General features: G+C 31.6%; 1 protein-coding gene across 1 annotated transcript in view; it reads right to left on the bottom strand.

Annotated features, from left to right (window-relative positions):
* LOC111634626 (insulin-degrading enzyme-like) overlaps positions 1-17007 on the bottom strand; it is a 69036-nt gene that overhangs the window by 47181 nt on the left and 4848 nt on the right. The window contains exons 2-4 of the mRNA XM_023379455.1: positions 6815-7002; positions 6670-6746; positions 6130-6156 (exon numbers count right to left, since the gene is read on the bottom strand). Coding sequence (XP_023235223.1) covers positions 6130-6156; positions 6670-6746; positions 6815-7002 — 292 coding nt within the window. The remainder of the gene's footprint in view (positions 1-6129; positions 6157-6669; positions 6747-6814; positions 7003-17007) is intronic.

Raw genomic sequence — 17007 nt, 5'->3', positions numbered from 1 at the left:
GTGGAATGTAACTTAGGTGTTCTTGGAGCGAGGATCATGGAATTCTGCATGTGCGTTTGCACATGCAGAATCCATGATCCTCGCTCCAAGAACACTTAAGTTATTTGTGTTTGCAAAGACGCATAGAGTAGAATGTATTCTGCATCCTTGCATTTCATTTTCTTTAGTTCATCCTATTCATCATTCAACCTAGATACTGATGCCATATTCTCTAGCAATGATATTATGAAAAGAATATCTTCATCAATATGAATAAGTTCTATGAATTTATTTTCTCCCACAATATCAATTATTTGCTCAGCAACGGTTTCTTCTACTGCCTTTGTAACTTCCGAAATTGATGAAGAACCCTTGAACGTAATTAGATCTTGATTTTGAAGTATGATTTCACAATACATAAATGCATCCTTTAAACATAATTTTGCAATATTGTCATGCATTGATTCTTCTACAAAACACATTTCTATGCAATTGATGTTAGCACAAGATGTTGAAACCATCCATTTGTTGTTTAGCAAATGAAGACAATTATAGACATATTTAGGTTAAGTAATGACTTTGTTGCCAGATTAAAGTATCGGTACATACACAAATGTACAAAAAATTTGTTTTTTAAATAAATATTGTTGGATAGTATTTCTTAACTGTTTTTGATGTTAACTTGTTACTTGAAATGGGTCAATTTTATTGTCTTATTACTTTGTTTACAGTATATTTGTAGTTTTCTAAAAATAAATCAGTTTTTCTCTCTGATAATATATATAAAAGTACAAAGAATAAAGTGAAAATTATGGTTTTGGAGAAAAAAATAACCCATTGTTATGATGAGATTCAAAACACCAACCTCCTGATTATGAAACTGGCATGACCCAATTCGAATTAAATATATTAGATTCGAAAATTGAAAAGTGAAATAGAAGCAGCAGGATTTTTAGCTCTGTTTTGGATTGAATTCTAATATTAAATATTAAGTGAAGTGACAAGTGTTATACAGTTTTTGAAATCGGAAGTCAAGAGGGTTCTATCGGTGTGTAGGTTTTTGAAATTGGATACTTCGTTGTAAAGTTATGACGTCTGGAAAGATATTCGAACTTAGCGATAAATTACTAATTACGTCAGCAGACAGACTGACGGGCTTCATGGTGTTTGAATCATATCTGTGCTGTAAGTACCTTTGCCAATTTCTGGAATTGTAGGAGTAACAGTTTTGAAGATTTCAACAACTTTCGGTAAAAATTCGACAAGTCATTGTGGGCTTCCTGCTAGTTATTTCCGAAAAATATTCGGTTGTTTATGAGAGGACATTAACTATTAACTTTGTGCTAAATTTCATCTCGATACACCTTATAGTTTTTGAATTATGGCCGTTCCATCAAATTTTCCTAACCTTCAAAATGTGTTCTATGGCGTAGCCATAGAAACGGTCATTGACTTTACTCTTATGAAGTAGCTGGAAACTTGGGTGAGTAGCGATTTTATCACTTATAATCGAAATAACAAGGAAGAAGGCAATGGCAAACCACTTCCTCAACTCTTGCCAAGAAAACTACATGGACAAGGAATTTCATAATAGAGATATAGTGTTGGAGGATGAGACCTTCGGGTTCGAAAGCACTCTAACTTCTACTGGGGACGAACAAGGAACTTCACTGACTAAGATTGAACATAATGGCATGATTAAGTCAAAGCTGAAAGGGAGTTTAATCATTGATGCAGTCAAACACGAAAAGAAAGTTCCAAGTTTCTTCAAACAACACATATTTGCAACATGGAATGTGAGAAGCATGTATGCTGGAAAACTAGACATAATTAAAAGTGAAATGACAAGAATAGGGATAGAAGTGTTAGGAGTCAGTGAGCTTAAATGGNTGAAAGCTGGACTCTAAGGAAAAAGGAAAGAAAAATGATAGATGCATTCGAATTATGGGTATGGAGAAGATTACTTAGAGTTCCATGGACAGAAAAGAAAACAAATATCTCAATTTTAGAAAAAATTAAGCCAAGCTTCTCCTTAGAGTCAAGAATCTTAAAACAAAAATTGACCTACTTTGGACATGTGATGCGTAAAGAAGTTTCCCTAGAGAAGACTATTATGCTGGGAAAAGTGGAAGGTAGAAGGAAGAGGGGAAGGCAACGGATAAGATGGATAGAAGAAATAGAAAAAGTCACAGAAATGAAGCTGGATGAGCTACGAGAGACAACAAGGAAAAGATCAAGATGGAGAAGACTTGTCCATGAAGTCACCAGGAGTTGACGACGACTCGATGGAACTTAACAACAAAAAAATGACCCAAGGAGCCATCAGCCATTCTTATGAATGATAGAAATGCTGAAAGTTTTAAGTGATTATGCAATTTTTAACCTCAATTTTCTTATTTAATTTTGATTAGTGCACCTTACTGCTTGGCAGATGTCATTCATTGGGGATAAACTATATTCTCACCGAGTCTGATCAAAATAAGAGGCATGACAATCCAACATCATGCCTCTTCTCATAAGATGACTCTTAGAACTTAAAAATTTATAAAAGTAATATAAATGAAATAAAATAGTAATAATTCTATTTTTTTAGTGTTCTTTCTTATGTAAGAAATAATCATTTAAAATATATAAAACATCAAATATTTATAGCTATAAACAATATTGGTTAAATAATAAATTAAAATTAATTATAGTTGAAGTTTGCTAGTTGAAAGATGCTATCCACTTATATCAGTGTTTCTCAACGGGGGCGATAAANAATATTTAGTTATACGTCTCTGTAATCCAACAAATGATAGACGGACTCACAGCAAATTTTCAGTTAGGAACTACAATTTTATTCTCAAAATTGACAAATGCATTTCAGACTGGCGCAGTACATCCCAACCCATCCTCAGTGCTAATTTTTAAAAATAAGAAAAACAAAAATAGTCAGTTCATGACAACAAATATACCAACAGAAAAAATTTTTTCTTACACACTTACTCTTAAAGATAAAAAAATTGTGCATGGGACACCAACATGACTATAACACCAACACATGTTGTACATCAATACATCGTAGAGGTATCGTACAAGCTCAAAGAGCACTTGAAGTGTTTAATACTACCAGATAACCTCATCACTGAAAAGAAAACTTTTTTATGACTATTTTGTAGAATTAATAATGGTGTATAAAAACAACATACATTACTTACTGTTAAAATATGTAGCGATATAAACAGTTTACGAACAATAATTTACAAAAAACCAAGTAAACCTTAGCACCTTTCTTTTAATCAATCGCAATAATTTAATTCTATGTAACGCCCTCTATCAGTCTGTACCAACGAGAATCAATTAACATACCATCTGAACTATTTATTAAATTATTTTTTTGGTTCTTCTTTATTTCTAAATGTTCTTTAAATTTTCATTTATACATGTCTTTTTCATAATGTAAAATTTTAATATAACTGTGATTGATTTTACAATTACTATCTTTTGTATGCTCATACCATGGGGAATTATTATATTTTAAACGAATAGCTGCTTCATGTTCTTTTATCCTAACATCCAATACACAGCCAGTTTCTCCTATATACATATTTGGGTTCTGACAATTACATTCTAATTTATATTCCACACTTGCTTTTTTTTTAGAGAATCTATATTATTATGATTACTTCTGTTAACATATTTAGAAATATCATTTGAAATCTTATTGGTCAAAGATGGGGCCAAACATATCTTATCTTTCTTTAGAATTTTACTGCAATTTTCAAAGATGTTTTTTATGTATGGAAATATTTTATACGTTTTTTCATATTTATATTTTGTATTATATCTTTATTGAATTTGTAAACCAACCTTTTAAATATCCAGCACAAAAATTATTCTAAACTAATGTTTTCAAACTAGTTTATAGNTATAAAAGTAATATAAATGAAATAAAATAGTAATAATTCTATTTTTTTAGTGTTCTTTCTTATGTAAGAAATAATCATTTAAAATATATAAAACATCAAATATTTATAGCTATAAACAATATTGGTTAAATAATAAATTAAAATTAATTATAGTTGAAGTTTGCTAGTTGAAAGATGCTATCCACTTATATCAGTGTTTCTCAACGGGGGCGATACTGCCCCCACGTGGGCGTTTTTCCATGTTTAGGGGGCGATTAGTACAATTTATATTTTGGGGTTGCAAAAAACATTTTTCTGGGCGATGTAGTAAAATATTATATTAAGAATAATTAGATATTTTATTTGTTATATCGTACAATAATTAAACAAATAACATTATACTGGTCACTAGTCTATTCAATGCAGTACAAATTTGGTGTTAGCCTTGGCCCTGGCATCGGAATTTTGAAGTGAAGTGGGCGATACTACGTAACGGTTTTATTGAAGGGGGTGACGATTCATTAGAGGTTGAGAAACACTGACTTAGATGGATAATAAAATACATTCTTTATAAAGCTGCTTGATTTAAGAAGAAACTTACAAATAGTAAATCTTCAGGACATTTGGGTTTCATAATAAGATATCGCAATTAAAATAATAATAAAATTAGGAAGTAATAAAAGATATAAATGTATCGAAAAACATATTGAGAAAACAACTAAACAATTTTTAGTAAACTATAACATAAAAAACTAATTTTTGTTATAAAATAAAACTTTCAAAACTGGTAAATATTTTATAATTATAAATTGAAAACTGAACTTACTTTATTATATTCATTTTCAACTGGATACTGTAAAAATTAAAATTTAATCTTTAAAAATGAGAGTTTACATGGTAAATCAAGTTTTTAACACTTTTGTGACAGTTTAACCTAATTGATATCATATGTTACATCAATCAATCAAGGTGACTTATATTTCATAAATTTTACATTCATGCAATATACAAGAGATTAAAATTTTTATCTAAATATAAGGTTTTTTATTTTGCATTTTATTTTGTAACTAGTGCCTAAAATTTAAAAATTAATTATTCATTCNGAAATGAAGCTGGATGAGCTACGAGAGACAACAAGGAAAAGATCAAGATGGAGAAGACTTGTCCATGAAGTCACCAGGAGTTGACGACGACTCGATGGAACTTAACAACAAAAAAATGACCCAAGGAGCCATCAGCCATTCTTATGAATGATAGAAATGCTGAAAGTTTTAAGTGATTATGCAATTTTTAACCTCAATTTTCTTATTTAATTTTGATTAGTGCACCTTACTGCTTGGCAGATGTCATTCATTGGGGATAAACTATATTCTCACCGAGTCTGATCAAAATAAGAGGCATGACAATCCAACATCATGCCTCTTCTCATAAGATGACTCTTAGAACTTAAAAATTTATAAAAGTAATATAAATGAAATAAAATAGTAATAATTCTATTTTTTTAGTGTTCTTTCTTATGTAAGAAATAATCATTTAAAATATATAAAACATCAAATATTTATAGCTATAAACAATATTGGTTAAATAATAAATTAAAATTAATTATAGTTGAAGTTTGCTAGTTGAAAGATGCTATCCACTTATATCAGTGTTTCTCAACGGGGGCGATACTGCCCCCACGTGGGCGTTTTTCCATGTTTAGGGGGCGATTAGTACAATTTATATTTTGGGGTTGCAAAAAACATTTTTCTGGGCGATGTAGTAAAATATTATATTAAGAATAATTAGATATTTTATTTGTTATATCGTACAATAATTAAACAAATAACATTATACTGGTCACTAGTCTATTCAATGCAGTACAAATTTGGTGTTAGCCTTGGCCCTGGCATCGGAATTTTGAAGTGAAGTGGGCGATACTACGTAACGGTTTTATTGAAGGGGGTGACGATTCATTAGAGGTTGAGAAACACTGACTTAGATGGATAATAAAATACATTCTTTATAAAGCTGCTTGATTTAAGAAGAAACTTACAAATAGTAAATCTTCAGGACATTTGGGTTTCATAATAAGATATCGCAATTAAAATAATAATAAAATTAGGAAGTAATAAAAGATATAAATGTATCGAAAAACATATTGAGAAAACAACTAAACAATTTTTAGTAAACTATAACATAAAAAACTAATTTTTGTTATAAAATAAAACTTTCAAAACTGGTAAATATTTTATAATTATAAATTGAAAACTGAACTTACTTTATTATATTCATTTTCAACTGGATACTGTAAAAATTAAAATTTAATCTTTAAAAATGAGAGTTTACATGGTAAATCAAGTTTTTAACACTTTTGTGACAGTTTAACCTAATTGATATCATATGTTACATCAATCAATCAAGGTGACTTATATTTCATAAATTTTACATTCATGCAATATACAAGAGATTAAAATTTTTATCTAAATATAAGGTTTTTTATTTTGCATTTTATTTTGTAACTAGTGCCTAAAATTTAAAAATTAATTATTCATTCTGAGGATAACTAAAAGCACTAATAGGATACAAATTTATAATAAACAATATGTAATCTTTAATGATTGTTTCATAATTTATATCTGACAGAAAAGTGTTAAAAAATTATTTTTAAAATTGTTAGAGATTTTATTGTTTTTCATATTATTAAATTCTATTAATATAATAATCATTATAAAATTATATTCTTAATTATTTTATTTGTAGAGATTAAAACATTTAAAAAATTTTAATTTATTATATGTTTATTTTAAATGATTCCTACCTTTTTTGTGCCTAAAAATAACATATGTTCACACAAATGAGCCAAACCAGGCAGATATGTGGGATCATACATATGACCTGAAATTATATCATTGTTATAATAATTATGATATTAAAAATGATATGAAAAAAAAAAGTGTATTTACCAACATGAACATCCAACGCAGCAGCCGATTTATCTGTTGTAGAATCACTTACCAATAAAACTTTAAGACCATTTGTTAATTCTAAACCTCGATATAATCTTTTATCTTCATTAGATTTGGTGATACTTTCAACAACTGATTTTACTTGCAGTTTATTCTCAGCCATCATGCATTTAAATGAATAATATCTACGAAAAATTACCGGGTAATTTATTAAAATATTTTTTATCATTATTATTTTAAAATAAATTATTTATTATTTTAATTATACTGTAAGTTTCAAAACACCTTTCTTTTTTCTTTAGTAAATTCTTTAATTAAATCAAATAAACTAACATTTTCAGCTATCTTAAATGGCCTTCTTCAGGTTAAGCATAATTGGAATATCAGTTAGAACATAAATTTGAAACATTGAGATTCACTCGCGTTATTATGACATCATGGTTTTACAAAAAATTTGAAATAAAATAAACAAATAAATACAAATAAACAAAATTACAATTATATGTTAAATTTAACAAAGCAGTGCAAAGTAAAAATAAATATCAAATAAACATCCAATGGAATTACAAGTACAGTCGACCCCCCTATAACACGGGTTCCTATAGTTTGGATTCCTATATGATGGCGAAAAAATTGCAATGGTATCCATACAAACATGGTAAAAAAACTCCTATATTTCAGTAAAACATCATCGGGCAGCCGAACTACTTTCCGCCATCCAGCGCCATGCTACAGAGAGTTTATGCGAGTAAGTTGAGTTTACTATCGTCTGTACACAGTGGTGATATTCGAAATATTTAACAAAGGGTTCGCTAACAGAAAATTTTTCCTTATACACCTTAAACCCCAAGCCCGAGATATCTCAGGCAAGTTACACAAAACTCAGGCGTTTGGACCCACTAAAAAGTTTTGGTTTTTTGGATTTTTGGAATGTTTTTTAAGTCTCCAAATTTTTTCAAAAATTTTTTCCCGCGCGAAAAAATTTATTGCGATTTTAATTTACCTTTAATGACGCACGATTTACACTTAATTGCTTTTCAATTGTTTTTTAAATGGAGTTGATATCAAATTTCATTCATCGTTCTAAAGTTGTAGTGCACAAATTTTCCTTCGGTAAGTTATTTAAAGCTAGTTTCTGATGTCAAAAACGACCTCCGATAGTTTTTAAATTTTTTTAATTAATAGATTTTATTATATATAAGTTTAATTAAGTCGGGGGGTCGGAAATCGCAATAAAAATTTTAATTTTTTAAAAATATACGGCCAGCTAGTATTCACCCTACTATAAACCCATCGCCTCCCGAGACTTCTATGAGAACGTCCCGGGAAATCCAACTCCAGCTGTGATCAAGGTCATCCAGCTGTTTAAACAATGACTCATCAGCGTCAGATTTCACAGAAAGACAAGACAAAGGAAAATAAAATCTGAAGCTTTTTCTTCAGAATTAACGCATTTCTTTCGTTTTTTCAGTTTTATGTATTTTTTATGTTTAATTACATTAATATCAAAAATTGCTAGAGTCCCAAGGAGTTAACTGCTTTCCCTATGACTTTTTCTCAAGAAAAAACTTTTCGAAATCATTTATTTTATCATTAGGTATTATTATTATAATAGACAGATGTCATTGTTTCTCGAAATACAATATCTTTTTTATTTCGCTGTCGATATCCCGACACGTGTTCCGCAGCCATCTTGTATTTTCTTGCGTGCGTGGGATTGTGGGATCCCTCGTATGACTGGACTTAGTTTCAAGAACTCTCTTGAGTCGATTGCGATTAAGGCTGCGCACACATTAGGCGTTTTTAAACGCCTAGTGTGTACGCGCGTTTTAAAGAACCAAGAGTTCTACATAGGCGTACATACTCAAATGTGCGCTTTTGGCCAAGCACGCGTTAAACGCGCGTTTATAGATTTTTCTTAAAACGTGCGTTTTTCGGGCGCTTTAGTAGAACTCTTGGTTCTTTAAAACGCGCGTTTAAAAATGCCTAGTGTGTACGCAGCCTAAATCTCGTTTCAGTCGAGATTGAAACGGTCGATGGAGGTTATATGCGAACGGCGTACAAGGAGAACATAGCGAACGGGGTATAAGGCTCTAGTTTAGTAGTGTTACAGAGTATAATACGTATATTTTAATATATTTTAAAAAGAAACAAAACCGCTGAGAAATGTTACGTGTGTTTAACAACGGGTTCGGAAAACTTTGAAAATGTTAACAACGGGTTCGGCCGAACCTGTGCGAACCCGCTGAATATCACCACTGTCTGTACAGTATGTAAATTAGGTACCATAAGTCTAATACAGTACTGTAATTTTATACATTTCTTGTGAAAGAAACATTTCTTATTCAACGGCCATAAAAATTATTTATGTTAATGATGTCTCCAAAGTTCAACAAAGTTTTCGCAGAAAAATAACTTATCAGAAATCGCGCCTACCGTTTGGTGCGCTGCTCTGCGACGAAAACAAGCTTAAGCAACGGCAACGTCGAACGGTGCACACTCGATAAGTAATCCTACAATTTTTTGTTTATAGCATAGTTTATATGGATTATTCCCAAAAAAATATACGTGTTTTGAAAATGTTGAGTCAAATTAGTCTAGGAATCGATTAATTTTATGGAAGAAAACCTTTCAAACAGCCGTAGTCTGTAAAGTTCATATGTGCCGGGCTGTGACTGGCAAGGACTCGTACAAAATGGATTCATAAAGAACGGAGCGTATCTACAGTGTTATAGGGGGGTTGACTGTATATGTTAAATTTAATAAAATTAGTGACTAATTATTGCAGATGTATGAAGAAATAAATACAGTAGAGCGTCATTTATCCGAATCAATTGGGGACTGGGGTTGTTCGGATAACCAATTATGTACGAAAAAATATATTAATTTATCCCGTGTCGAAATTTTTCTCTGTTGCGTGTCGCTTCGCGTTGAATTTTCTTCGATGTTAAGCCTAACGAAGACTATTGTATCGTTAAAAATTATTTTTTTATTTTGTACAAACAAAATAAATATATTGAAAAATATAAAAACAATAAAAAATTATACTTCAGAAGTTAATTTAGTATCAAAAACGTAAAATATTTGAGTAGCTGAAGACATAGCCAAAGATTACAGCGCCACAACACTGGCGAAAATTTAAATTTGTCGACTGGAATTCCTTCAGATAACAGACATTTCGGATAATCGACCTTTGGATAAATGATGCTCTACTGTAATTAATTTATAGAGACACATTTATAAATTCATATGATGTTCTTATAAGAATGGAAAATGGATAAATTAACCCACTTCCTTTAAGGGTTATCTAGGAGCAATTGCCAAGCTGTAGATAATGAGTCAGCATCCTTGCTATAAATGCCATGATTATTATGCAATTCCCTTTAAGGGATTTCGCAAAATTTTCTAATGTTTCTAGTGTTCTTAGTTTAACATTGTCATATATTGGTATTATAATCTTAGCTTCTTCCCATTTGACTGTTATACCAGCTCACTTGCATATTGGGCTAGAGTGGTATAAAACTTATTATTATAAGTATTGTAATTATGCTCTACTATCTTTTTTGTTAACACGTATTTGTTGGGCCATGTATGTTAACTTTCTGTTGATATTAAACCTATTGTTGTCTAGTGGTACCGAGTATACGCCAGGTTTTCTGGCTTCAATGCATGTATCTTTGGCATTGGTAAGAAGTTTATATCAAGGGGTTACATTTGTATGCTAAACCTGTTTTGACCTTCTTGACTATGATTTTATAAGTTTGGCTCAATCTAGGGTCAAAGTCAACCACTATGCATTTTCTTTGTTGTTTTAGAAATCTTGTATTTATTGTTTCTATTTCTATGTTATTCTGTATGTTATGAGCTAATCCTTCTATTAACTTACTGCTGTAACCATGGGCTATGGCAATGTGTTTAATTAATGCATTGTATTTCTTGTAGTGTGTCCTTGACATTAGAGCAACGGGTAAAAGCTTTTTGAAGCAGTACACTGCTATTTTATAAATACATGGGTCGTTAGATGTTGAAGGAATAAAGAAAGATTGTAGGTTGGTTTATGGTACACCTTTGTAACTATACAACCATTTTTCAACTGTATTTGGAGGTTGAGGAAATGGGGTGTTCTATCACTTTCTTGCTCTAACTTTAACGTAAGTGCAAATGGGTTGCCATTGAAAGCCTGCAATATTCTATCCACATCTGGCTTAATTTCCAGATAATAAGAACATCATTGACATAATGCATTTATAATATAATTTCTGAAGTAAAGTTTTTTTAAGACCTGGCCCTCTAACTTTCTAACTATTAATTCACACAGGCCTCCAGATAAGGGAGTACCCATTGGAACCCCTCTCTTTTAAAGATAAGTTTGCTTGTTGAAAGTAAAAAATGATGTGTTGCACATTAGGTAGGCTAGCTCCAGGATATGTTTGTGGTATTTATGCCTAGATGGCAGTGCCTGACATAGGAAGTCTCTCAGGGCACAAAAACAGGAATTAAAGAATTTGCTAGAAAAAAGACAGAAAGGTGTTTTGAAACTTAATAGACAGGAGTTCTAGCTTACTGCACATAAAATAATAAATTTTTATGTTCTATCCAAACTTCTTTAGTTAACAATTTATTAAATGAACAAGCCTGCTTACTTTAGATTAAAAATGCTTTTGTTTTTTTATATTTTTAATTTGATAAATTTATACTTGTTTTACCTCTCGGCATAAAATCCACTAACAAAATCCCTTTCCTGTCCCAAAAGACAGTTGTCATAATTTTCCATGCTGAAATGGACTGTTTGGCTTTCACTTACACATAGAACTGTTTAAATGAAGCATGTAGCTAGAGTTGGATGTCTTAATTAAACAGTTCTATGTATAAGTGTATAATGGTGCCAAGTTTTCTTCATTTTAATTAGAAAAGGCTTTGCTAATGCTCTGTCTTATGTGGCTTATAGAACTGAGTTCATTCTCAAAATTTGACTGCTTGATTTTGATTCAACTTTGTCATTTTACATAATATGAAATAAGGAAATTAAAAATGTTATAAAAATCAAAGATCAATGATTTCATTTTTGAGATATAGTAGGGGTTAAAGTAACAATGTCCAAGGTTGCTAGCATGTATGCAAATTTTTATTCTTTTTTATTTTATATTCTACAGTTTCTGTTCTTTCTGAACATGAACTAAGAATTGATTCAAAATACTAACAAATCAACAATAGTGACTTGCTAGCATTTCAACTCAATTCTTGATAAATTTATGCTTTTCCTCTTATATGAAAAAGAAAATTCAAACTGGAAAATAATCAAACAATATCATGCAAATAACTTTTTTGCTTTTCAGCACAAATTTAATGATTGGACAAATATTTACAAATTGCTTTTCTGATAAACTTCAGGTCTATCTACACATTAACATGTTTTTGTTCTACAAGGACTAGTTTTTAAATAAGGTCCATTTGTGAATGAGAGTGAGAATGATGCACGATCGCGGCGGTGTGTAGATGCGTCTGCTCTGAGCATGCTTTGTGTTCTTGGTGGGTTCAAAGACTCTTTTCTGACAATCACAAAACAAAAAGATTGGGCAGTGCTTTATCATTTTTGACTTGATATGATCAGGAAGATGAATTGCTGGACCACATTGCTACAGATGAGACTTGGTGTTTCACATGACACCTGAGTCCAAGCAACAGTCAATGGAATGAGACTAGAGGATTTGATCCCGGGATCCTGATATTCGGGATCCCGACCACTTTTTAATCCCAAAATTTTCGGGATTAAGTTTTCTTGATCCCGGGATTTTCGGGATTGACATTATTTTTAAAAAGTTGCAAAATAGACTGCATAAAGTGAAACGTTCAGTGCCAGTGCTCTTAACAGAATTGCTTGTCTATCATTTTAATATAAAACTTCTTGTATTTTGAACTAAAATGATAGGCAAGCAGTTCTCACTGGGTTACCTAGTAATATACTTCATTTCTGTATTTTTGAATTTTCGCGGGCGCCAATGGATTTTCTGGCGCAGTCCAGAGCACTTTTGGTTGGCTCTAGAGTTCTAACATGACCCGTCAAAAATTCTAATAAATTATTCAATGAAGAATTATCGTCATCCTTAAGTGAACGCTCCCACCAGTCTCTGGTTGTTGCATCCAATTTAAATTAAATAATGAGCATATATAATTTGCTCGAAAACTCATCTATCAGTGCTCAGTGCATTTTACTTGTCAATGTGTCTGCCATCTTGTTTTGCCAAAGGATCTTAGTAGCGTTTGCGCCAGCAGACTTGTGAAAAACTGCGTTTTTTATTACGTGAGTAGCATCTTTTATTGTTTTTTAGTTAATTTGTAATTAGTAGGTACTTCAATTTATTGCACTAAGGTAGTTTTTNTTTAATTTTTTGGCTGCATTTGTAGCATTCTCACCACTTAAAAATAAAAAGTATAAAACATGTCTCTTATATTCATCTGTTACTTCCATTTTAACGAAAATAAACAACTGAAATGTTCCCAATTCTGAACAGTATTATATAAATGAGATCCAATTTAACACTTCAGTGTAAAAAGTATCACATTAGACTGGCATTTTTAACAGCAAAACAAGATTTTTCTCAAGGTTATAAAATACGCAGGAACTTATGGACTGACCAGTGCTCAGTGCATTTTACTTGTCAATGTGTCTGCCATCTTGTTTTGCCAAAGGATCTTAGTAGCGTTTGCGCCAGCAGACTTGTGAAAAACTGCGTTTTTTATTACGTGAGTAGCATCTTTTATTGTTTTTTAGTTAATTTGTAATTAGTAGGTACTTCAATTTATTGCACTAAGGTAGTTTTTTTTTCTCTTTAAAGATATTTAGCCTATGACAGACTATAGTTATTATGTCTCTATCTATAGAAAGTTTTTTTGTCAAACATAAAAAAGACGGAGATACAACGTCGGTGTGGAGCCATTTTTTGGTCGCTAAAGATAGCAAAACAGCACAGTGTAAATACTGCTCGGCTATATTAAAAACTTTAGGAGGGTCAACCAAAGGATTACATACTCATCTTTCAACTAAACATGGCAAAAAAGTTATTACTGTAAGGCTGTCCTCATCAACTAGTCAAAGTGGTGATGGCGAAGAATCACCACCGTTGAAGCGAAAACATAGTTCACTTGATGACTTTTTTGTTAAAACTGAAACTTTAAACGACGTTTTAGCCCGAATGACAGCCTTAGATGGCTTTTCCTTTAGTGTCTTTGTAACCTCAAAAGATTTGAGAGCGTTGTTATTATCAAAAGGGTATTCAGATTTACCAAAAGCTGCTTCAACAGTTCGTAACCGTGTCGTCAATTATAGCTACAGAATTAGAAAGCATATAAAAGCTGAATTAACTGCTTTAAAAAATGAAGGCCAGCGCTTTAGTTTGAGTTTTGATGAATGGATATCGAATTCTAATAAAAGATACATGAACGTAAATATTCATTCGGAGAAAAAGTTTTGGAGTTTAGGCCTTATTCGTATCGATGTATCTTTGAAGGCGGAGACATGTGTTGATGTTTTAAAAGAGCGCCTTTCTCAATTCGACATTTCACTGGAGAGCGAAATCGTGGCAATTGTAACCGACGGTCCAAATGTCATGCTCAAAGTTGGAAAACTTGTCAATGCAGAGCACCAACTTTGTTTTGCTCATGGCATTCACTTAGCCGTTTGCGATTTACTTTATAAAACAAGTATACCCTGTATACCAGATGCTTCAAAAAATGAGTGCACCGAGCTCCACGATGCAGACTCAGATGATGATGACGACGAAGATCTTGAATCAGGATTAGTCCTTGAAGAAAGAGAAAATTGCCCGGATTTGACGAATGACCAGAACATCAAGGATGTAATAAAAAAAGTTCGCAAAGTAGTTCTTATTTTCAAAAGAGCGTCGTTGAAGAATGATACCATTCTTCAAAAATATGTGAAGATAGAGCATGGCAAAGAGCTAAGTTTACTGCTTGATTGCAAAACCAGATGGAACAGCCTCTACAGTATGCTCAAGCGTTTTGCTTTTTTTGAAAGTTAGCGTCAGAAAGGCGCTTATAGATATGAATAATCCAGTACAATTGGAAGAGTCCGATTTCGAACTCATCGATGAAATCATTAAAGTCTTGGCTCCAGTAAAATTAACTGTAGAAGCACTCTGTCGCACCGATGCGAATTTATGCACAGCTGATGCTGCCCTTAAGTTTCTTTTTAAGCAGTTAAATGACAATAGCTCCGATTTGGCTTCTAAATTCAAGATACATTTACAAAAGCGCATGAAAGATCGCCGAGGAAATGAGTTGAGTGGTGTTTTATGCTACCTACAAAATCCTCATAGTTACAATTTGGCTGACGATGATGAAATAAAGCGTACATTTTCAAGTCCGAGCAAGACTCTGATAAAAAACCAGATTGTTTCATTAATTGAAAGATTAAATGGTAAAAAAAATGATGAAGAGGAAAAACGAAATATGCAAGTCGAGCCTACAAATACAGAAAAAAGTGATTTGACGCTCAAAGAAAAGCTTCAGTTGGAAATAGAAAACAGCATGAAAATGATGTCTCCTGAAGCATTAAATGAAAATGATTTTTCCAAAATTGTTAAGAAAGAAATGAGCCTGTATGAGTCTTCAAATTCTACTCGTAGTTATAACCTAGAGCGGGCTTATAAGTATTTACTAACGATTCCTCCAACTTCCATCGAACCTGAACGCGCTTTCTCAGCAGCTGCATATATGTGCAACAAATTGAGAAGCAGACTTGGTGATGAGACACTGGATGCGTTATTATTTCTCAGATCATATTTTCGCAATTCAAATTAGAATGTCCTTATTAGATTAATCAGTCATATTTTTCTTAAATATAAAGAAAAGTAATGTTATTTTTAAATACATTTCGCTAAGAAACTTACTTTATTACCTACTTACTTGGTTTTTACACGAAAGTTGTCTATTTAGTCGATGTTAAAAGAGTTTTGTTAATTTTCAACGTTTATTTGCGTAGTTTGTTACATAAAGGTTATTTCAATTTGTGTAAGTTTAAAGCGATCTCACTGATGCTTGAAAAAAGAATAACTTCAACATGAAGACTGAGTGATTTTAACTCTGGTTAGTCTGACTCTAAGTCTGATTAGTTAGAGTGATTAGATTAGCTAGATGTATACCGTAAAATATGTTAATTTTTGTCTAAATTTTGATTTGTTGATTAAAGAGTTGATTTCTGTAAGATTTTCTTATATTTTATTTTTTTTATTAACTCTCAATACCGAAATAATCCCGGGATCCCGGGATTGACTAAGTATAATCCCGAAATCCCGGGATTAGAAATAAGGACCGGGATCGAATTCCCTAAATGAGACACACATCTTTGCCAACCAAAGTGAAAGCCAAACAGTCCATTTCAGCATGGAAAATTATGACAACTGTCTTTTGGGACAGGAAAGGGATTTTGTTAGTGGATTTTATGCCGAGAGGTACAACAATCAATTCTGATGCATATTTTGTGACCTTGAGAAAATTCCAGAGTACCATACAAAACAAGCAACGTGATCTACTGTCTTCCTGTGTGATGTTGCTCCAAGAAGGCCACATGTTTCTGCACAAATACAAGGTCTAATCAGTTCTTTTGGATGAGAACAACTGGATCATCCACCTTACAGTCCAGACCTTGCACCCAGTGATTTTCATTTGTTTCAATACTTAAAAAAGTTTTTTGGTGGCCAATGGTTCAACGACAATGAAGAATGAAAACTACAGTCATGGATTCGGCTTTCTCACAGGCACAGATTTCTTTGAAGTTGGAATTCAAAAAATTGTTGAGCAGTATGACAAATGTTTGAACAAAAAATGGAAATTATGTAGAAAAGTAGATAAAAGTATGTAGTATATGGGGAAAAAATATATTTTAATGATATTTACAGTATTTTCTTCTCATTAAAAAACGGACCTTATTTAAAAAATAGCCTTCGTATATCAGGAATATCAGAATGTTGAAAATTCATTTAGAATGATTTTTAAATTTTGGAATTTTACAAAAATTTTTTAAATATAACTAAATCAATTTATATCTGAAATAATAATTTATTTTATATATAAATAAAAATTGGGAGATGATGTTTTGAGCACTGTTATATTTAGTTTCAGTTTTGTGCATTCTTTCACAGATTGTCGTAATATAACCTCTATGCAATCAA

The sequence above is a fragment of the Centruroides sculpturatus genome, unplaced genomic scaffold (assembly GCF_000671375.1).
Source record: "Centruroides sculpturatus isolate CEXI.00-Female unplaced genomic scaffold, Cexi_2.0 scaffold791, whole genome shotgun sequence".
Taxonomy (NCBI): domain Eukaryota; kingdom Metazoa; phylum Arthropoda; class Arachnida; order Scorpiones; family Buthidae; genus Centruroides; species Centruroides sculpturatus.
Note: the sequence above shows the minus strand (reverse complement) of the source record. Positions and strands in the feature narration are given on the sequence as shown.